At 33.6% G+C, this 22,565-nt stretch overlaps 2 protein-coding genes across 5 annotated transcripts; one reads left to right on the top strand and one right to left on the bottom strand.

Moving 5' to 3' along the window:
* The first annotated feature begins 61 nt into the window (after positions 1–61).
* On the top strand, positions 62–11,621 carry LOC117109991 (myosin-2-like). The gene is made up of 12 exons (XM_033252521.1): positions 62–216; positions 1,620–1,722; positions 2,627–2,728; positions 3,149–3,227; positions 4,005–4,119; positions 5,790–5,974; positions 6,924–7,079; positions 7,443–7,520; positions 7,747–7,830; positions 8,065–8,223; positions 9,256–9,423; positions 10,006–11,621. The coding sequence occupies exons 1-12, from the start codon at positions 162–164 to the stop codon at positions 10,207–10,209; spliced, it is 1,488 nt and encodes a 495-aa protein (XP_033108412.1). The 5' UTR covers positions 62–161; the 3' UTR covers positions 10,210–11,621.
* A 245-nt stretch (positions 11,622–11,866) lies between these two features.
* Positions 11,867–19,336, bottom strand: LOC117109993 (enoyl-CoA hydratase domain-containing protein 3, mitochondrial-like). Of its 4 annotated transcripts, none has more exons than XM_033252522.1 (8): positions 19,203–19,292; positions 18,038–18,138; positions 17,727–17,862; positions 16,953–17,143; positions 15,506–15,615; positions 14,483–14,541; positions 13,647–13,753; positions 11,867–12,601 (listed from the first exon to the last, which is right to left on the bottom strand). In XM_033252522.1, exons 1-8 carry the CDS (start codon positions 19,245–19,247, stop codon positions 12,478–12,480), a joined length of 873 nt encoding a protein of 290 aa, XP_033108413.1. In that variant the 5' UTR covers positions 19,248–19,292; the 3' UTR covers positions 11,867–12,477. The 4 variants fall into 4 exon arrangements, with proteins under 4 accessions (XP_033108413.1, XP_033108414.1, XP_033108415.1 ...); XM_033252523.1 differs by having other exon boundaries at positions 19,111–19,252; XM_033252524.1 differs by lacking the exon at positions 19,203–19,292 and adding an exon at positions 19,131–19,149.
* Between the last annotated feature and the right edge of the window lie 3,229 nt (positions 19,337–22,565).

Here is a 22,565-nt window from a genome sequence, read left to right as displayed (position 1 = left end):
GGAAATAAATGCATATAGAAATACATTTTAATCACAAAGCTGAAAGGTAGTTACCATTTGTATAGCGTCCTGGTACCAAGGAGGAGGGTAATTTTATCTTGGTGATTGGGTAGAAGTTGTGGTTTCTATAAAAATAGGCCGCAAGATTATTTTTTTTCAACATGTCTTCCATTTCAAGTATGGCAAGGTTTAAGAATCCAAACAAATCTGGAACTGGTATGTAACTAGAATCATATTTAAGGAGATTATATATAGCCTATGCCTAGGCTAGGTAGCTAGCTAGTAGTAGTAGTAGCCTAGCCTAGGCCCTAGGCCTAGTAGGCCCTAGCCAAGCCTCCGCAGGCCAAAGGCTAGGCCTAGCCTAGCCTAGGGCCTAGGCCTGGCCTTAAAAGCTACGTTTACATCAAGCCCGGAGTCCGGAGAAAAAATAGTGAAAATGGGTTCAGTGGTAAAGTATAGGACCGTCCACATCGAATTCGTATGATTTCTAAACCGGACACTTGGTCCGGAGAATTCGATCCAACTCGGCCACAAGTCAACTCGGCCACAGTCAACTCGGCCACAAGTCAACTCGGCCACAAGTCAACCTGGCCACAAGTTAACTCGGCCACAAGTCAACTCGGCCACAAAAAGTCCGAACTGAACTGATCCGGACTGGATCCGGGCTTGATGTGAACATAGCTTAATGCTTGAAAAAATTTCCTGAGGTCAATGATTACAGTCACGTGCTTGTGTTATTTCTTTTGTTTTAACTCTTGAAAGTTGGCCGTCCTGAGGCAAAACAACGTAACTGACATTTTTGTCAATTTTGTGATAATATCATTTGGGCGAATATTACACACATCTGAATTACAGGCTGTGAAATTTTCAGGTCTCTATAATTAGTCGTTTCAGAGATAGCACCACCTATCTTTAAGCACAAAACTTAAAATCTAGTGATTTTCTGTGGCAAAACAACGTAACTACAAGATTACGCGGCAAAACAACGTATCTGCGATAAAGATACGTTGTTTTGCCACAGAATGGTATTCAAAAATGGTCTTGAGCCAATGGAGTTTGGCAAGGCAAAATCAAATGTTATTGGTGTTTTTATATTAAAATAATCTTAATCAGAGATGTATGAACAGGCTAAGTAATGCATATGATTGCCCCAAACGTGATAAATTCCAAAAATATGTCGCACTTGCAACAATATCGAGTCTGACATGTTTTTTTGGCAAAACAGCGTATCTGTAATTATCGCTAATAACTTTGCAATAAACAAATGATTGTAATTAAAATTTTAAATATAATCACAATGTCTATAGATATACAATCCTGCAAAATTTCAAAAGGCAAAAAAAGGCTACAACAATTTATTACGAAGTTACCAACTCCATTTTTCTCCAAAAGTGAAAATTTCAAGTTACATTGTTTGTGCCACGGAACAGCAGAAGTGTGAATAAGAAAGCAACTTGCAGTGTATTATGATATTGACAATAAAGGAATCTTGAATCTTGAAAAACTCAAAGGCCAAACAATATAATCTAGATCTAGAAACATGGCCTATTCAAATAACATGTCATCAACATGATTACCTATCATGTCCATAAATAATATTTAAAATGCTTCCTTTGCAGTTCCATCTTTGAGCAGAAGCAGTAATCTACGTCGTAGTGGCAGTATGGGGAGCCTTCGACGTAGTACCACTCCAACTGGCTTAGCTCCTAATTTTAATGCTACGTAAGAAACTATGTGTGTTTAATCGAATAAAGTTAAATAACCTTCCAGAGTTTATATTATATACTGTAAATTCCAGTAAAATGGTTATAATATGTGATTTTTTTTTCATTATTCAAGTTTTGCTAATAAATTTAGTAATTGTAACCAGCTCTTTCTGATTTCGCACAAGCACCCAAAACATTTGAGAATCAAAATTTTTAACATTTTTGGGTTTTTTGCATTTTATATAAGAAGATGTGTTTAAGAACTTTTCAGCAAAATATCAAGTCTAACTGAGAAGTATTTTAAAATTTAAAAAAAAAATACAAATCCTAATAATAAATTATTGATTGTTGAAACTTGGGATGCTGTTTTCTTGAAACCTACATGGCTTATATGTAATAAATTAAATATTCATAAATTCACTAAGGGCACATAGAAAAGATTGTTAGATTATCACTCCAGACCACCTTAAAAATTGGGGAAATATTGATGCAGGAATGAATTTTTTTTTTTTTGCCGCATTATTTATTTCAACAGCATAAAAAAAACAGTTCCTCCCCCATCGATAAAAAAAGCAATATTCTATTGTTCCGTTAAAAAAAAAACCCCGCCCTCATCACTTTATTTTAAAAGAAAGAGTGATAATCTAATAACTTTTTCTATGTGCCCTAATACTCTACCAATTTCCATCAAATAAACACAGTTTTAAAGAAGAATTCATACAGAATCTAACAATACCAAAAGCTCAGTTTTGAGTTTTCCCAACAAATGGCTGGTTTTGCCAGAGCTGGTCACATTTATGAGAATTACAATAAAAGTTATCTTTACTGTACTATAAAAATTCTCATTCAGTTCCAAAGTCCAATCCTGATTGCTCATGACGATTACATGTTTCTTTTTTCTTTTTTTTTTTTAACTCCAGGAAGACATCAAAGAGTACTGCTAGTTATCCAAACTTGGAGGCAGAGTATATTAAAAATCTTCAACAGCAAATCTACTTCCTAGAACTTGAAGCTAATTTTCTATATCCTTTCAATCTGCATAAAATTATTTCTTTATAAACATTATTTCTGATCTTTATAAAACAATAAAACAATTACAAATTGGTAAGATTGGTCATAGCAGTATAACAACTGAATTGTGACACAAAGTTGTTGAAAAGTCTATATGTTTAAAAACCAAAAGGAAAAGACACAATAAATATACCCTAAAAACCTCTATACCTTAAAAACCTAATTTTGTAGTAATACAGCAGCATGAATGATATAACCTAGTATGGAACATTAGACAGATTATAACAAAATAATAATAACATGATCATTATTTTTCTAACAAAATTAATGATGTACAGTAATGCTGTACAATATAGGATATTGTTTAATATAGGATATTGTTATACATTTTCAAACTAAAATTTGTGGACATCTTCCTTAGCATTTATTACTAGAGACCAGACAAAAAAAGCAACTGAACTGCATCCAAAGATGACAGAGGAGGCCACAAGAATGTTGGTGAAACTCAAGGTATTTCCCCCACCCAACACACAATTTTATGTTGTCACAACTCATTTCTTCACTGCAGGCAAAAAATTGTATTACTTTTATCTTTAATACTGTAAATTTAGTATCTAAATTGCTGTGAATTACTGTATTATTAAGGTCTTCTTGGAGGAATTTTAAATACAGCAGTACTACTACTACAAAAGTAAATCCAGGTTGCATGGTGCCTTATTTATCTGTTTTAAATGTCAAAAGAACGATTGAACAAAACAGTATTTAATACAAATTTTAATGTTTAATTATTTTTTTAAATTATTTATTCTACTGTTACTTCCTGTTATTCGAAAAATATAATGTAATTTTGAATTGTGATTTATTGTTATTGATTTTGCATTATTATTATTATGATCATCATGATTGTGATCACCATTGCCATTGTCATCATACTGTACTTGATATTTATGTGATTGTTTACTAATTGTTAATACTCTAAAATTTTTGATTGTTTAATATATCATGTTTTGATTTTGTTTGTTTTCTTATATTTTTCTTGGACGCACCGTTTTGTACGTGTGCCACTGTTGTAAAAGTGTAGCTTCCAAATAAAGAATAATAAATATTGCCCTGATCAAACATAAAACAAATTCACAATCAAAATCTTTAAAATGAAAAAGAGCCCTATAAGATCACAAGGTCGTTTCGATAGTGGTCCACTTTGCTTTTATGCTTGTTATAGCCAAGTGAATTTATTATACTGTATCTTCATTATTGATGTTGTTTTTATTATGCTTTTCATTTCAGGAACTCCAAATGGATGTTGACAATATGACCCTTGAAATTAAACGTAAAGAGTCCAACCTGGATATGGTCAGCAATGAAAAGGAAAGGCTTGATAGCAGGTTGAAGATGCTAGACGGTAAGTTAAACATTTCCAATTCATTGAGAAACTAAGAACAGTAGTACTAAACAGACCTATAGTTCTTCAAGGAACTAAGTGGCTGAAGCAGAACTGTAGTTTTACTTTTCTGCGGTGCGCCGATGATAATTATAATTTTTTGTATTCACCAATGATTATAACATAGGTTGTTTCATTTTGCAAGACTAACAACTTAGTCATTGGAATGTTTTATGTAACAATTGGTGCAAAAATATAAATGAACAACAAGTGTCTTTGGAAATTGTGATCACAATTAAAGATGTATAACTTACAGGAACCTGAATGAAGTTTTGTGCACAACATAGACTGTCTGTTATCATAGGCGTAGATCGCGGGGGATGGGGAGATATATCACCCCCCAATATTTGGAAAGGGGGGGATTGTCCATTGTATCATCCTCCCCAATATTTTGACTATGTATGGGATAAAATGGAGCTTTACACACTCCAAAAGACTGTCACAGAAATAATTTGCACTGTCTTATGCACTTACAAAGATGAAAATTAGCATTATGTATTAATGTTGATAACAAAATTATTTTGTCTGGTACCAATCTAAGCTCTTCTTTCCTTAGATGTTAGATGTGCTTGCAGAGAGAGCCACATTTCACACTGAAGGGTGTGTACAACATAAGTAATGTTATGTCAATTCCAAGAATGTTTAAGGTTATATCGGCTGATGAGGAATTTATTGATTAGGCCTATAATAGCAAATTGCATCAATTTATTTTGCAAAAACAAGGTTTCCCCTGTCCGCACAAGGGCACACATTGGCGCTAACACCAGGTGCGTAACAGGGTCTTGGGTCAGAGTGGGTATTTATTTTCCTGGTTAGTAATTTACCATACCCACCCCACCCCACTCCCCATATAGAAAACAATACGACATAGGGCTTATCTTATTTATAATATAGGCCACACACATGTGTTTGAAACTAAATATAAGCATTTTCATCATGGTTTTATTTATTACAAACATATTCTTTCACCATCAATACACATTGAGGCCCTTCTGTTAGGTTAAAACGATCTATCTTAAAAAATTTGTCTTTCTTGAGTTTGGGACTATTAGGCCTATGTGTTTAAATAACTTAAAAGGATAAACCTAAAAAAGCCCTATAAAATGTGCGCGAAAAATATTTTTGTGTTTTTAATTCTAATTTCGTCGGAATTGATGAAAATTCCCAAAAATGTGCAATTTATAGAGGAAATTGACCTACCGCAACAAGAAATGCGCACAAAGAATTCGAGAATTTTAGGCACTTTCAGAGAACGCATTTGTCAAGGGGTGGGGAAAGATTTTCCAAAGATGGATATTTTTCCCTTGTCCCCCGGTGTTTTTAATGCTAATTTCGTTGGAATTGATCAAAACTCCCTAATGTGCAATTTTTAGAGGAAATTGGCCTATGTTAACAAGAAATGCGCGTGAAGTGCGCGAAATTTGAGGTTTATAGGCACTTTCAGGGGATGAAAAGGGCATTTATAAAGGGGTGGGGAAGATTTTTCAAAGATAGATATTTTCACCTTGTCCCCCAGTGTTTAAGCCATTGGGCAGCATAGATCAAAGGAGTTATGACAGTTTTTGAAGTGGAGAAGGGGTTGCAGGGTGTTGTGAGTCTGATCTAATTTATTATTGTCTTGTCACTTTCAGAGACACATTCCAGAGAAAAGAAACTGTTGGTTGAAGAAGTGGTCATGTTGAAAAAGCAGAATGATATAATCCAACGTGAGATCTCTGAAAAGGATCGCGAGATTCTGCAAGCAAAAGCAGAGGTTGACAGCAGAACCACATCCTTAAGCAATGCAGAACATCAAATACATATTATAAAAGCACAGGTGAGTGTAAACCTTTTGTTTGGAATGGAGCTGGAGCCTGGTGATTTAGGGTGCCTTCTATCTAATCCAATTGTCCTGGCCTCAAATCCAGAGAAAGCCAAAAGTTTGTCACATAAATAGAACAAAAGCTCCATATACACATCATAATAGGACTTATTTTACACATCAATCTTGTAACACCTTGGAACTACTGAAGCAAATTACCCAACCTAACTTAGCTCTACATAACTAAGTGCGCTTTTCCACATTATTACCCCAGTCATTGAAACGATGCCTATGGGGGAAATTCCATGTTTGCTACATGAAATTTATCAGCGCATTTTACACTTGAACCTCTTCAATTATTCTCTTATGCTCCTGGGTGGAGAGAGGAGCAATGCAGATAAAGTGCTTTGCTCAAGGACACAACGGTGCCAGAAGTTTTCAAACAGAGGGGTGCGAACCAAGGGGGGCGGGGGCGACGAAGCCTCCCTTGTATGGTTCACGGGGAGAGTATGGTTCACGGGGAGAGTATGGTTCACGGGGAGAGTATGGTTCACGGGGAGAGTATGGTTCACGGGGAGAGTATGGTTCACGGGGAGAGTTTTTATGGCTTAGTGTGGTCCAAAATTTGCTTTTAGACCAAAATATTAGGGATTGGCAGTCAAAATAATGTTATTTGGATAGGCAAATTATTATTATTTTAATTTTTGATCTGGCGACTTAGTCATGCATCTGACAACAGGGGGATTCCACCCTGACGCTGCCATTGGGACACAAGCAAAGTGTATAGCGAGGGGTTGAAACCCCGGCCTTGGGGTGCGCCAAACTGCTTCAACCACACTTGTTGTTGAATACGAAAAAATAAAGATATAAAGACAGTAAATAAATTACACATTGTGCTGATTTACTCATTTTACGTATATTTTATACCATAGCATATACTTTACGGTTTATCTTGCCTCCTCAGTTGGATCAAAAGAACGAACAACTGAAGTCGACACAGCTTGCTTTGGAGGAGAAACGAACTGATCTGGTTAAGACACAGTCTCAATTACATGAAATGGAGGATAGGTTTTACTCAAGTACAGCTGCACTACAAGACAAAGCAGTCCAAGACCATAAGGTATGCAAAAATGCTCATGTTAATTGTAGCAGTCTCACTTGTTAAGATGATAATTAAGAGTGAGCCCAAATTCATTCTGCTGCTTCTTGAAAACATTCTCGGATCTCTATCATAGAACTTCGTTTCAATTAAGCTCTGTACACGCTATCAAGTATTTTTGACAAATATGTGTGCTGTGCCCATACATGGGCATGATGAAGTCATATTACACTCAAAAAGTCACATTTTTTTGTCACATAAAATTTAATAGTGTGAACTAGTGTGAACTAATAGTGTGAAATGAGCTGCACCAACTATTGTATGGTTTATATTCTCATTATTTGTAATCAGATATTAATTAAGCTCCTTATTTATTTTCCCCAGGATCAAATACGAGTGCTTCAGCAAAAATTTAGGGAGGCAGAGCTCACTGCTGAACAGGACAGATACATGAAGAATAAAGTAAGTTAAATAATCATCATAACATATTTCTTATTATTTCTTAAATTTTGTCATGTGTAAATTCCATGGGAAACCACATTGGTACCAACATGTATGCTACAGCCCTACCTTGTGGTCAACTACAGGAAGAAACTTAAGGTTTATTCAACCAGGTAGTTGGTAAGTCTCAACCAGGTAGTTGATGAGACATTGTGTCTATTCTAACAATTTATTCATTTTTTCACAGATGTCAGATGATTGTGCTAATCTTGTGAAGGAGAATGCTTTATTTGGAGCTCAAATCTTGGAGCTTAATAAACAGCTAGAGCGAGTAAGTTCACATTAAGCCAGGTTTACATAAAATCCCTACACGCTACCGACAACAGCTGTCAGCGATGTTGATTTGCCAGTCAAATTGAGGAGCCTTTAGTAATTTAGTAATCAGGATAATTTCCATATATAGGTCCATCAGGATAACTGGTGGGGTTTAAGTAAAGACTAATATTCCGTTTTCCCTGACAATTTCATGTTCTTAACCATTTTTATCTTTTTATTTTTATTTTAGGAACGTGATTTACGAGAAAGCCGTGATACCAAGCACGCTACTAGTATCACTGAGCTTGTGAGCTTCCGAGACAAAGAAAAGCATCATCAGTTTGAGTTGAACCAGCTTAAAGATCAGCTACGATATGAAAGAGAACGTGTTGAACATCTAATGCAGCAGGTAAGACATAATATTAAAGAGGTTTCGCACGTGAACGAATACGTGTACACATACATTTAGCTATCCGTAATGGTTTGTAGCCATTCTGTCGTTTTTGCAATCACAGCGAAATTTAAATGTAGGGCCTAGGCCTATTCCATTTTTTCTCTCATCATGCTTCTTAAAATCAGATTTTGGCATGGCCTAAAGGTTTGGTATGTAAGGTTTTGGTAATTGGAAGTGGTAGCAGAATACATAATACTCTTTCCTTGTTGCAGAGAAGAGTTGGTTAATTTTGTGATAAGCCCTATTGTTTATGACCCAAAAATGCCTGGCTACTACTAACCTAGGCCTACATGAAATAAAAGTGGCAGCATTTAGTGCAGGCTGTACCAGTGTAGCAAATCCCGACACCACCAAGCACCAACGTTTTAATACGTTTTTTAAACTTACTGTAAAATGTGAAAAGAAAAAAAAACTAAGATCCTACTAGAAATCCCAACATTTTTCTACCCGTTTTTCACTTACGTGTAGTGAGCGAGATATCTCCTTCATCAGTTTTTATTCTTTGATTTAGTATGATATTTTAATTAAATTACCCTTCAGACACTCAGAAATGTTGAAAACTATCTGAATTTACAATGCAAATACACATAAAACAATCAATATAGGAACAAATAATTTTAAAAAGAATACAATTTATTTAGTTAAAACATTTTGATTAAAGTACTCTTCACATCTTCCTTAAAGTAATTTATTGGAGTGGAGTTGCTTGCCTTCTAATCGCATGGTCCTTGGTTCAATTCCTGTCACATCAGGAATGTTTCTTTCGCATAAAAACAACTCCACTACCATCAATAAGAGAATTGGTTTATAAAGCATCATTCCATCCTGCAAGTGGCGAGTTTACTTGTAGTTTGATGTGAAGGAAATTAAAAAAAAAATATTACTTAATAGGAATTAATTACTTTATGTTGTCATTGCAGAGTTAAATTTTATATAATGAAACATTCCATTATATACAGTATGTTAATAAATCTGTTTCATGCACAGCTATCAAAGCAAGAGCATCTGAACACGACTAGTACTTTAGGGCATAACACAACCAAGAGCAGACTAGCAGAGCTTGAAGGAAGGCATGGAGGACTTGAGCAAGAGAATACGGCTTTGCGTAGGGATAAGATGCTCCTGGTCGACCATGTATCAGACCTCCAACGACAGGTACTCACAGTTAGCATGCTATTTGATTTATTTATGATTCTTTGTATTAGTTCATCCATACTTAGTCTCGTCTCCACCCTCCCACATAGGCATCAGCATAGTTACATCAGTTCAAAGCTTGTAGTTCTATTTATAAAATACAGATCAATCAGGTGAGTCGAAAGGCTGAGCGGTTAAGGCAAGAACCCACAGCAATAATATTGGCGCTGGTTCAAATGGCATGCTCGCCTATGGTTCCGGAGGTGGAACAAGTCTTCTTGGATAGGGACTATAAACCGTAGGCCTAGTGCACACAATTGGTTCATGTACACTATAAAGAACCCAGAACATATTTCGAGACGAGTAGGGGGTTATCCTGATGTACCTGGTCCAATACTCCTGTTGTGGAGACGAGAGTAGCTGGTAATGGTTTACCAGGTAGCTTGGTCACAAAGAGAGCCCCCTGGGGGGGGAGAAGAAAGTTACTGCCTGAGCTAATGCAAGCTTCAAGTGTTCTGATCTCCATGAAATAGGACTGCAGTATATAAGTGCTGAAATATATGCTAGATTTTTACTGAAACTAACAATAACCATACTATGTAGCTTTCAGAAAAGGAGCAGGAAGTGATCAGCCTACAGACACATGTGCGCTCAATGGAATTGGAGTTGCAGGGTTATGAACGCAAATCAATGCTTGAATCAACTATCCAGAGTCAGAAATGGGGCGAGTTTGAGAAGATGGCTGAAAGCATGAAAAAGCTATCGCACAGTATGACAGCACGATCAATGAGCCCCGATTATGCATAACTGTCAAAAGGTTTGGCTCTCTAAACCAGTATAAGTTTTTAATTTTCCGATTGAGTGGTTTTTAAAATATTTATTTTATATAAATTTCTGCCTACTTATGCATTATATAATATTATATTGACTTCATTAAGATGTTTTTTAGGATGTAGAAGTTTTCTACCTGGATTTTATTTTCACCCTTTTTTGATAAATATTTATAGTTTGTATTTCAAAAGAGTAGCAAAATGTTACTCGGTAAATATAAAAATTCTGAAGGTAAAAGAAAGAATGAGTAATGTAAATAAATATATATTTTTTATTCAAACTATTAGTTTTAATTATGTAATGGATGATCATATCTCCATACTACTTTAATTTTATTATAAAGATAATAATGACTAGTACAATTTGATTGTGGACAAATATAAGACCAGTATTAATGGGAATATAAAGGGACATACCTTGATTACAATTGTGTGTTCTTAAAAGAAAATATATAATGTAGAGGTACACTTAAGATTCTTGTTACATTAAATTAAGTCATTATACTATAGTTAAATAATCTTATGTGAATTCTTATTTAAATATTACAGTTTCAAACCAAAGATAGCATAACGCAATGTAAAAACAGACTTTAAGTTGTAGATAGTAGGTAAATTCAACCACTGATGCGATGCAGATATCCATTTTTCTGGAGTACAATTTATCCAGATAATTCTCTTGTTTTAAAATTGTATCAAAACAATATTAACAATCAATCAATTGGTTCTTTATAAAGTGCACATGTTTATCAATAGGAAAATACTCATTGTATCAAATGTACTCGCCCTAAATTTAAAATTTTATAAGAAAGTGCGAGTTTGAATGCCACTAGTACAGAATATTTTCTATCTGGTGTATATTAGAGTTTTTGAATTTATAAAAATTTACAGTAATGTAATATGGAACAGGTAATCACCAAAATGAACACAATTTTGCAATCAAGCTATCAGTCCACCATTCTACATTATAAAATGAATAATCCTCTCAAAAAATGAGTAATCATTGCATTCATGTATACACATATTTTTATTATCCAACTGATACAAATATGGTAAGTTACTGTGATTGTTTCAATGTAGATAGTGTGTTTCCCTTTTGTGAGTGAAATGGTAATACTGTAACAATATTTTGTTTTAGCTATATTTTGTATTTTATTTTGAAACCAGATTAGCAAACAAAATTGTACATCTTTTTTTGTATTCATTGAGCAAAGAATCAAATGAAGAAGAAAGCCAACTTCACACTACATAATTTAGTGTACATAATTAAAAAAATATATTTACTGTTTCCATGTTTTCATTGGCAGGTAATTATAACTCATAACTAATAGATTACTTTAAGATCAATAAAAATACATTCCCATTTTCAATAAAGTTTTCTGATCTTCTAAATTTTCATCGTTGTGTTGTTTGTCTTTGATGAACAATCCATTTTCCATAGCAACATTTGTAGTAACATCACAAGCTCACATTCATTCTGAGATGCCTGTTAAAAATTTAAATATCCTAAGCCCTCAAGCTTGTGATTTGTTACGTAGCAGGACTGATAAAAAGAACATGTACAGTACCAGACACACAACTTGCACAAAATCACTGTCATGTTCATGCGCATGAATTTTAACTTTGGTAACAGTTGGACCTATCTTGGAAGTATAACTGGCCATTGCAATGCCTATTTTTCTTTCCTGGGGCATTGAACATGTCCTGTGTTACATTTTGTCTTGTGTGTATCATCATGCGACTCGTGCATTTAGGGGTCTCGCGTTCAAGTACTAAAATCTCACACCTAAATTTTAATACCTATATTATAAAATATATGTATACTATTTATGAACATTGTAGCCCTCTTACTAAAAATACCTAGCTGCACTAACACTGTGAATACAGTATGTTGTTTCATAAAGCACTGTTGGATAAGGTCAAGAAAAAATAGCTGATCCTGAATGCATATTTGAGCAATTAGAAAACAAAATCCCCTAGAGGCAGAATTTTCAAAAGTCTTGTGGTATTTGTATCCTATTTTACACCTGCAAATTTGTCTAACTTGGAAACTCTGACGTGAACATTACCATTCATGATTACAGTTGATCTAATGTTTTATAAACCGTTATCTCTGCTTGCTTCAGTTATTATGGACTTGTTCCTTGTTCCAATCTAGTTTTCTTTTATTTATAAAAGCATCAATTCCTTCTTGGCCATCTCTTAGTCATAAGTTTTCTACCATCACCTGACTTGCTTGTCTTGTTTACTACTTGTCTGGGACTTTGTCAAAGCCATGTTTCCAATCTGGTTTTCTTTTATTAATAAAAGCATCAATTCCTTCTTGGCCATCTCTTAGTCCTAAGTTTTCCACCATCACCTGACTTGCTTGTCTGTAACAAAACAAACATACACACATCATATAATGCTCTACATATATACACAAAATCTTCATTATGAGGCTAAAGGGAGTAGGATGTAATAAAAATATGATATTGAATTGCATGTATTTGAATGTTATGTGTTTTTTTTGTGATGTTTCTTTTTATTTAACTACATTGTACATTCTTAATGTTTTTTATTCTATTATATAGGTAATTTTAATGTAATTATTCTACTATTCATCAATTTCAGTGTACAGTTAAACTTGCCTAAGTCGACTTCGCCGAACTCGAATAATTTCTAAGTCAAACTTATTTTACATGCTAAATTGTTGTGTTTTCCATTAATTAACAATCTGCAAGTCAAATTTTATCCAAGTCAAACAATTTTTCAATGGCATTTTGGATTCGACTTAGGCAAGTTCAACTGTATATGATAATTATAATAATATAATAATAATAATATAATTTTCTCAATGTTTCTCTTTTAATTAAATTTTTCTGCAATTTTAATGTTAAGCCTATACATAAATTTATTGTCCTGGTTGTGCAGTGGTTTCGTTTCTTGATTTGTATTTCTCCTTTGTTCTTTTGTTAGTTAAGACTTTTTGATGAATAAATACCATTATATAATTATAATATAACAAACTTTACAGTATATCAATATTACGGTGCCAAAAGAATGATTGATTGCAAACTATGATATGCTGATGGCTATCAACCACAACATCAACCTACGGTATTTAATTTTTGTATTTGAGTGGTTGTATGCAGGATTATTTTCTTGGGATCCTTATGTGATAAGGCTACTGAGTTTTGAGAGAGTACAAATGATATAAAGTTCTCCAATAAAAATTAAAGTGAGAGGGGTCCCCAATCCCTACTGATTTTTCCGGCAGGAAAAATGTCTTGAAAGGAAACGGAATTAGTTAGAATTTATTACTTTTTATACCATTAGGGAACATATACCTGTCTCTTATACACATCTAGATGTGTATAAGAGACAGGTCTATATCTGTATGTGTGAATGAGTGACCGCTTCTTCAGAATTACTTACCTATACGCTGCATTTCTATCCCTTGCCATCTGACCGTTAAAACAGGCCTTTCCTAAAGCTGTGACTGATCTACTTGCTTGACAAATTTTCTTAGCAATGTTCATAGTCTGTAAAGACATTAATATTTTTGATAGAATTCTTGAACATGTAACATGATACAAATACCACCTTCATTCATATTCCTCCTCCTATCAAGTTGATTGTGCATTTAGTACATTATAATGTCCCGATTATCAAATTTTGTTTGACAAAAACATGTGACATTCCTAAATATGGTCATAATGACATCACGTCATGACCATCAGCACATCACTAAATTTTAGGTACACTGGCTTAACACAAATATTCTCTTATGTCATTGTTGACATCAGAAGTTGAATATGCTACAGTGAGTAGATGTATTATGCTACCTGGGCCTGCATTGTTGACAGGCTGTGAAGTGGCTCAGGCTATGTTTTAGCCCCAGGCGCAAGTATTTAATGGAATGTAAAATAATACTTGTGGAAGTGGTTTGGTCCAGCGGGAACGCTTGGGTTTCCCAACCTTGAGGTCGGGGGTTTCAATCCCTCGCTGTGCATTTTGCTTGTGTTCTTCAGCAAGGCACTTTATCTACGTTGCTTCTCTCCACCCAGGAGTATAAATGGATACCTAGTGAGGTTGCCTGCTACTGCGCCAATATGGCAGTAACACGTGGACCCAATGATCAAGTAAAAAAACTTAGATAAATTAAATTAATTAAATAGTACTTAAGTAACCACTTCGAGCCTTGTCTGATGTGATTTCAGGAAAAAAAAAAAAGGAGAAATTACAAAGTGAGCATAGCATGCCCCACCCACCTGCTCTTCAAGCTGCGCCTCTGACACAACACGGCTGACTAATCCATGACGCAAGGCAACTAAAGAGAAAATAAACATGCTGTATAAACAATAATAATAATAATCAAAAATAACCATAATAATAATAATAATAGTATTATAATAATTGTAGCAATATTATTATAATATAATCATAATAAGAACTTTAAAAACAATATAATACTACCAAAATGGCAATAAACCAATGCAAAGTATCAAGTCGACAACTAATTTACAAATGTTTCATAAAAACAACTTCTTTTAATTCGGTATAAAAGATTTGCTCTTTTGGGATATTGCCATTTTTGTTATTGTTGTTTTGGTTTACTGCAATTTTGACCTGCTTCTAATAATATAATAAAACTAGTAATAATTAATAATAACAATGATATTAAAAAAAAAATAAACATACTAATAATAGTAAAAATAATATTATTAAATTGATATGAGATGGGATAGAGGAATCAATTAGGCTAAACAAATAGTACTCAATAAATACTACAAATATTAAGTAAACACATAACCATTATAAAAAAAATATCATTTGTGGCAAAGACAAGCCATGGCAGTCACTCGTCGCAATTAACAATTTGGTGATGGTCTCTGCCGGAGAAATGCCTGATTTCTCAAATATTGTTCTTTAAACAGCTCTATGTTTACATGCTTGTAAACTTCATTAGGGAATGTCAGATTTAAATGATTTTTTAAAAATTATATAGCTCTCATTTTACTGTTTAACCCTGTATTAATAACTAAAAATCGAATTTTGTGACCAGTGACTGGTTTGGCTTGTCTGTGCCACATTTATTCATTGTTGTTCTGCTATAGGAAAACTTGATTCAAGAGCTTTTGAAATTATGGTAACTGCCTGCTGCTCTTCTCATACTTCTCCATAATAAATCCCAATAGTCTTATTTCTTCTTCTTACCCATTAGTTGAAAAATTACAAGAAAAAAAAAAAAATTTGCTAACAAAAAGGTCAAAGTTTAAATTTAATAACTATACCATCAGCTGTGATTGGTTCTCCAGTAAACAACATTTCCATAGCAACCTTCCTAGGAACCGCTCTTCCCAAGGCAACACCAGGAGTTGAGCAAAACAGTCCAACATTTACGCTGCAAAGAAATTATTTAAAAAAAACAAAAAGTAAAAACATTAAATTATATTTACACTGGCATAATGAAGAGGTAATTATTTATTTTCATAGGAGTGAAGTTTTGCCCTACATGACGCGTCATTGTACCGAATACTCAGTACGTTCCCAAATATGTGTGAAAAGAATTCACAATTTTTGTTCGCAAATATTTGGGATGTGTACCGAGCATTCGGTCAGGTAGGGCAAAACATCATTCCTATGATACTTTCCTGATGCAAACTCGCATCAAAATATTTATTTTCAAATACCCAAAACAAAACTTTATAACGGTGAAAATTATCCACAATAAATTAAGAGGTGAAAATATTAAAATAGTGTACCAGGAAACAATCATTAAATGAGAAGTTAGAGTGATTCGTTCTTAATACCCAAAATGAAATTCGGATGCAGAAAAAGCAAAAGTACAGTATTGCTATCTAATCTGCTGCCTCCTATCAAGGCACAGCAACTGAATATTATAATGATGAATAAATTTCAGCAAATTGGTCTCTTTCCATTATTTATGGCTACATTAATGACTAACAATACAGAGCAATAAATAGTAAATACAATAAGCAATAAATTTGATCCAATCAAGTTTAGAATGATTAAAAAGACTGATATAGAAAAGGTATGTAACATAAAAAATGAATTAAAATTTAAAAACATACTATAAAACAGATTCCAAATGATACAAGTGTGAACAAGTAAAAAATACATAATTTCCTAATATACCCTTCCGAATTATATTGTATTATTTAAATATTAATTCATATATATACCATATACTCGGGTATAAGGCGACCCGCATATAAGGTGACCCGCCATTTTATTGTCGGAATTCATACTTTTTGCTGCTGTTTTTATGGTCTTGATACTGCATCTAGCTGGCTAAAAATGGAGCCAAATGTAGGGATCATCTTCAAAATAATACTTATTTCCCAGTAATTAAAATTGCGTTCATTCATATTAACATTTAGAAGCTTATTTACAGTAGTAAATTCGCTTGTTAAGGATGGATGATCTGCACATAGACGAACATAAATTTCGACAATCTAATATGTCGCGCCTATAAGACGACCCCTGTTTTCGATCGTAATTTGCTATTTCAAGCCTCTTCTTATACATGATAGAAAGTATTATTAAAAATTTTTTTTTTTTTTAAAAACCCCCCCAAAAAAAACAGAATGTAACAGCTAAGCCAAGATACTAGTCATTCATATGAAGACATATATAAATTGTCACTATATGCAACATAAAAATCAGCAAATTAACTCCTTAAACACAGACTTTTGCTGAGTACTGTACTGTACATACCCAGGAGTGGCAAATCTGGAGTTGTCTGCTGCTACAGCTATATCACAGCTGGCTACCAACTGACAACCAGCAGCTGTGGCTAGGCCTTGCACCTGGGCAATCACAGGCACAGGCAAATCTTGAATCAACATCATCACCTCAGAACATCTTTCGAAAACCTGCGTATGGTAATCTCGTCCTTCTTTAGATGTCTGTATAAGATACAAGGTTAAGAATGTGTATTTCATTTCACTTATTTAACTTTTTTAAACATGTCAATAATCTAAAATTATAAATATGTAAGAAAGTGTGTCTCTGTTTCCTCAAAATCCCAGCATGGTAACCAAACTTGAAATAAATTACTGTCAAAATGCTCCCCAAGAATTGTACAGAAGTAGAAAATACCAACACAAAAATAACTTTGATTATTATACAAATAAGCAAGTGTATAAAGTGCGCTGCTACAATGTTTTCCATGCATTCATTATGATTTTAAAAGTGAAATTTTCGAGTGTCAGTAACACTTGCAAAGTCATTATACACTGACATCGATGACAGTCAGCAAAGACAAAAATTTATACAAAAAAATTCCATTATTGGTACCAAAATGTCACTTAATAGACGGCTTTTGGTATTTTGCGGTTCTTTTTTTAAAATTTGGGATTGAACAGGGAGAGTAAAGATTTGAATGCTTTAATCCACATCATGGATTCTTCTATGAATAAAAGAAATCAAAATTACTACATAATATTACAGCACAATAATCTATAATATGCTGATGATAATCACACTCACTAGTTCTTTAAGGTCATGACCTGAGCAGAAAACTGGACCAGAAGAGGTCAGCACAATGACCCTTAATTGATCATTCTCCACATCATCCAAAAGATCAGTTTTTAAGCTATTAAGCATGGACAGCGACAGGGCATTTCTAAAGAATCAACAACATATTGTATAAATTAAAAATCAATGTAACAGAAGTGTTTATTACAGTACAATTGGCGTTGGGTGTTTGCATTAAATTTCTAGATCATACAGGATGGAGGTTAAGCCACAACAGCTGCAAGAAACAAGCCAGTAATATTCAATATTTATTAACATTGCACCTTTTCTTTGGATCGTTTAGAAAGATTTTCTTGATTCCATCTTCTAATGTTGAAATTGTATATTGATGGTTTGCGGAGTTTGTGAATCTACGTATCAGTATCTGTAAAAGAGGAGGGCGCAGTTGTAATGCAGAGTTCTGTAGAAAATTATATTTTGAAGGAATTTTTAGGACATTGTTAAATATGTTATCTTAATATTATTTAAAAGTGCAAATTAAAAATAATTTTTTGTAAAATAAGTCTCAAGACTTAAGTGTTGTAAAGTACAGTATTATAGCTTCATGATATTAAAATATTATTGCATGGCGGTGGATACATGAAAAACCACCTCAAATTTGCACGGGCGAAAATCACTAACTGTGCAGTATCTTAACTGCTACGTAATATAATGTATGTAGACCTTTAATAAAGACATAGGCCAAGGCTTAATTTTCTGCAAAGTTTGCACAAAAATTGGCCTTATTGTGCCTAAATGCAAATATTTCCAGGCACTACTTCGGTCTGGCCCTCTGTAAATTAAGACTGGGTGGGAAATGTATTCTTGGCGCAAAAATTAGCCCTAGAAATCTATCCGCACATTTAAAATGAGAGGCCAAATTCTGTGCAGATTTTGCCAAATAATTACTGGCTTTGTTTGACCTAATCTTAATATATAACCTAATTGTTTGCAGTAGTTTAAGATTCTGCCTAAGCTGTAACCAGGGAGATGTAAAACCTCACCGTAAACCACTCTAAACTAAATGAGTGGTGCAAGAGGCTGGTAGGAAAGTAGTGGCCCTCTGAAACTATACCAACTGCTGTAACTATTATACTGTTTGTCTATATCGACCAGGGATTTGGTACTAGGCCTAGGCTAAGTTCCTTCTCGGAGCCTTGTGTTGGCCTACTACTAGGCCACGCTAAAACACTCTGAATTAGGCTGGGGCCTAGGCCTAGCTAGAAACAAATGATGGTAGCTAGTAGTACTAGCTAGCCTGCATGTTTCGCCTTTCGGGGCCCTACTACTACTACTCTGCTGGCTAGGAGCCTAGCCTAGTAGGCCTAGCTCCATAAGCAATGAGATAATGATATACCTTTGACGTTCAAAGGTTACCTCATTTTCTCAACATTCATCGTAGGTCTAGTGTTATTTTTGATGGAAATGAATCGTTTACGGTTTACTAACATTAGAAATTGCTCCGTTCACTTTACCACACATGGACAGCGCCATATTTCCCGATAACGCTTCTGATTGGTTGATATATTAATTTGGCTCACTATGCAACACAAAATAAACAAATCTTCAGAAAAATGGTTTCCATGGAAGAAACACGCGCTATAAATTAAGTACGGTAGTAATTCGTTTTAATCAGTCGATTGTCAAATGCTGTTTGTTGTGGTACAGTAAATGTATTGTCTACTACATTGTGTGAAAATCGAAGTCAATTACATTGTGGATCACTTATTTGTCATCTAGGAAGATTTGAACTTTGATCAGTTTTTAAGATTTACCACAATGATTCAAGATATTGATTTCAGATAATGCACTGAAAGAAGTTACCAACCATGGAAATCTTCTGACCTTCTTGTTGGACACTTGGTTCCTGAGAAAAAATGTTCTGGTACACTCACTTAATACTCCGTCAAGTAGAATGCAGACCTAATTGTGACAGGTGCTGGACAATTTAAAAGCTTATAATGAAAAGAGTGCGTCCTGGTTTTGAAATAAAGTTGACCATGGACATGTGTGGTATTATAATATATGCAATCGTTCTTAATCAATTTTTATCAGTCAGTGGTGATACATCATGTAAAGGTGAGATTGAAAAATAGAATGTCACTGTGTTTGTTTGTGTAATTGATCATAAAAATCCACAGAATCTTGAATGGCCTATTTTATACATAAATGAGGCCTGAATGTACTATGCAGTAGGGAGCGGGGTGTGATGTGTGATGCACCCACGCACCCCCTCCCTCATTCAAGAAAAGTCCACATTTTTAATGGAAAATGCACAGAATATTTCTAATTTTCGATAGTAAAATTTTAAAATGGAATCATAACAGGGGTGGATCCAGTAGGGGGTATGGGCTAAATTTAAAAAATTTCAAAGCATATTTAATATTGTCCTACTCAATTATCTATTCTGAAACTGTTGTGGCCCCCATTTGAAAAATTCTGGATCCTCCTCAGCGTAAGTCTTTAAGTTTTAACCATAATGAAAACTTTTCCCCTATTTTAGCCAAAAGGTCAGTCAGGTAAATTTGACGTAGACGTCTTATTTTTAACAAGTTCGTTATTTTTTGCTTTTCTTTTTTTTTTGCCTTATTATTCTGCTTTTAATTTTTTTTTGTAGTCAATTTGATTTTATTTTAAATTTTATTTATATAATATGTTCTTTCCCTTTGTTACTTGTTTTTTATTATTATTTTTTCATTTTAATTTCTTTTTTTTTCTATTTATATTTCCTTTGTTACTAGTGTTATGTATTGAGGGTCCCTAATGAATAATATTGTTGAAATAAAATATGAAATAAACTAACCGCAGAAAACTTGAAATTCGTCTGCTAGTATTGGCTATGCGGGTGACTTCATTCATAGACGGTAAAAACGGTTCTGAGTACAAAATAAAAAAAAAAAAATGATCACTGGTTATTTAATTAATTAGAATGAGACTTGCACGGCAAGAAAGCTTAATTTTGAGCTACTCATGAACGTTTCCTATGCAAAAGCATAAGATGTTGCATTAATTGTAAGTATATATAGATGATTAAAACATCTAGTTTTATAATCCGATCGCCCCAGATTGCCAAATAAAACCATTCAAATTATATAGTCGATTTTGTGAGAAAAAGGGATCCTGTTTTGACTCATTAACGTGTTAAGGTGTGCAGTGAACCGTTCAGGGGGCAGATGACTCAAAGTTTTCATTATGTATCAGAACCCAGAAAGTAATGCCCTACAACCAAAGCTACATTCAAACCGACTCTCCCCTTAAATCCATTTTTGAGCACTGAATCTTGAAAGTTTGAAAAAAAATATTTTAATTTGATCATTTTTTTAAATTGATAAATGATCATTTATTTAAAATTGATAAATGTTTAATTATTTAATATAATGCTTGCGGTACACCATGTAGATTGTCCTGAAAAGAGCTGTTGTTGGTTGAGAATGTTTTGAGGTTTCGATTGAGTTGTTTTAATCGTCTTCAGGAGAATAATATATTATATTATTATTCTCCTGAAGATGATTGAATCAACTCAATCGAAACGTTGACATTCTCAACCAACAACAGTTCTTTTCAGAACTATCTGTGTGGTGTTCCGCAAGCATTAATATATATTATAATTACTTCACCATGCAAACATTCAAACAATGTTTAATTATTATTATTGCAAGTCACTATAGCCATTATTTGAATTATTTCATTATTTTTTAATTATCAGCTGTGTTTTGTTCATTATAATGACACTAATGTGTTTTTTCTTTTTACAGATGAAATTGTTGACAACACTGTTGAGGTGCTTTTTAATAAAAATGGCAATACTCTGTTTTTAGATGAGGTGTGGGTTTAATCTTTAACAGTTATACTTGAATTTACCTGTTTAAACACCAAATGTTCACGAAGGTGGTTTGGTATGTCACAAAATAACGTTCACACAACATTATAGGAATGTTCAAACGTTGTGATATTGTGAAATTAGGTTATAAGTATGTATAACTTATGGTTCTACAAAATAAAGTTTTTGACACAAAACTGTAATGTTATAACGTTCTTATAACGTAATATTGTTATAAGATTGTAAGTAACAAACTCCAAAAAAAGTGATACAAGCCTTTTTTTATTCATATCGTAATATTGTAAGCTTGTTAAAATCTTCTGTGCACCCAAAGATTGTATTTAGCTAGTGCAACTCTGGCAAAATAATTTGAAGCCCAGCAAACACCAGTTTTAGTGGTTACATTATGTCAGAAGAATATTAACACACCTTAATGCACCTCAATCCTTAAACTTTTATTTTATTTGTTCATTTTTAGTGATGTACTCATTTTATAGTCCTATTTTGTATATATACAGTATATACTTTTTATATAAATTCAACTGGTGGCCACAGCTTAAATTTTTATTTTAAACTTATGTTGGTCTTCTTCCACACACTGATTCTGTAATGTATTATTATTCTTAGTTCATTTTACTATTAAGCTTTTATGTTATGTATGTGTATGTGTGGAGAAATAAATGAAACAAACAAACACAACATTGCAGTCATGTTATTTAGTCAGAAATTACGTTATTTACATGTATTTATACTTCTTTCTACAAAAAAAAAAATGTTGATCACCAAACTACAACAGTGCTAGTTCATTTTCGCCGCAAATAACAGAGATCAATATGATTCTGTACTCACCCTCTAAAACATGTAACGACAAGATGGGATCTCTAAAAAGATACTTTATTTACCTAAATAAATCATGATACAATATACAGTGTAGGGATAAACTCCAGTTCAAGCCATTTTGCGGTAATTATATATATACTGTCTCTTATACA

Source organism: Anneissia japonica, unplaced genomic scaffold, assembly GCF_011630105.1.
Source record: "Anneissia japonica isolate Jap-2015-1 unplaced genomic scaffold, ASM1163010v1 scaffold585_len4108843_cov191, whole genome shotgun sequence".
In the NCBI taxonomy this organism is placed as follows: Eukaryota; Metazoa; Echinodermata; class Crinoidea; order Comatulida; family Comatulidae; genus Anneissia; species Anneissia japonica.
The sequence above is the reverse complement of the archived record's forward strand: the minus strand, read 5'-3'. Positions and strand labels throughout refer to the sequence as shown.

What these genes read in the sequence shown, in the direction of transcription:
- LOC117109991 (XM_033252521.1), top strand. Translation starts at nt 162, where the DNA reads ATGTCTTCCATTTCAAGTATGGCAAGGTTTAAGAATCCAAACAAATCT. An exon ending in GCTCCTAATTTTAATGCTAC is followed by an intron (nt 1,723 to 2,626) that starts GTAAGAAACTAT and finishes TTTTAACTCCAG; the next exon opens with GAAGACATCAAAGAGTACTG. An exon ending in TTAATAAACAGCTAGAGCGA is followed by an intron (nt 7,831 to 8,064) that starts GTAAGTTCACAT and finishes TTTTTATTTTAG; the next exon opens with GAACGTGATTTACGAGAAAG.
- LOC117109993 (XM_033252522.1), bottom strand. Translation starts at nt 19,247, where the DNA reads ATGGCGCTGTCCATGTGTGGTAAAGTGAACGGAGCAATTTCTAAT. An exon ending in AGAACCAATCACAGCTGATG is followed by an intron (nt 14,542 to 15,505) that starts GTATAGTTATTA and finishes TTTTCTCTTTAG; the next exon opens with TTGCCTTGCGTCATGGATTA. An exon ending in GATAGAAATGCAGCGTATAG is followed by an intron (nt 12,602 to 13,646) that starts GTAAGTAATTCT and finishes GTTTTGTTACAG; the next exon opens with ACAAGCAAGTCAGGTGATGG.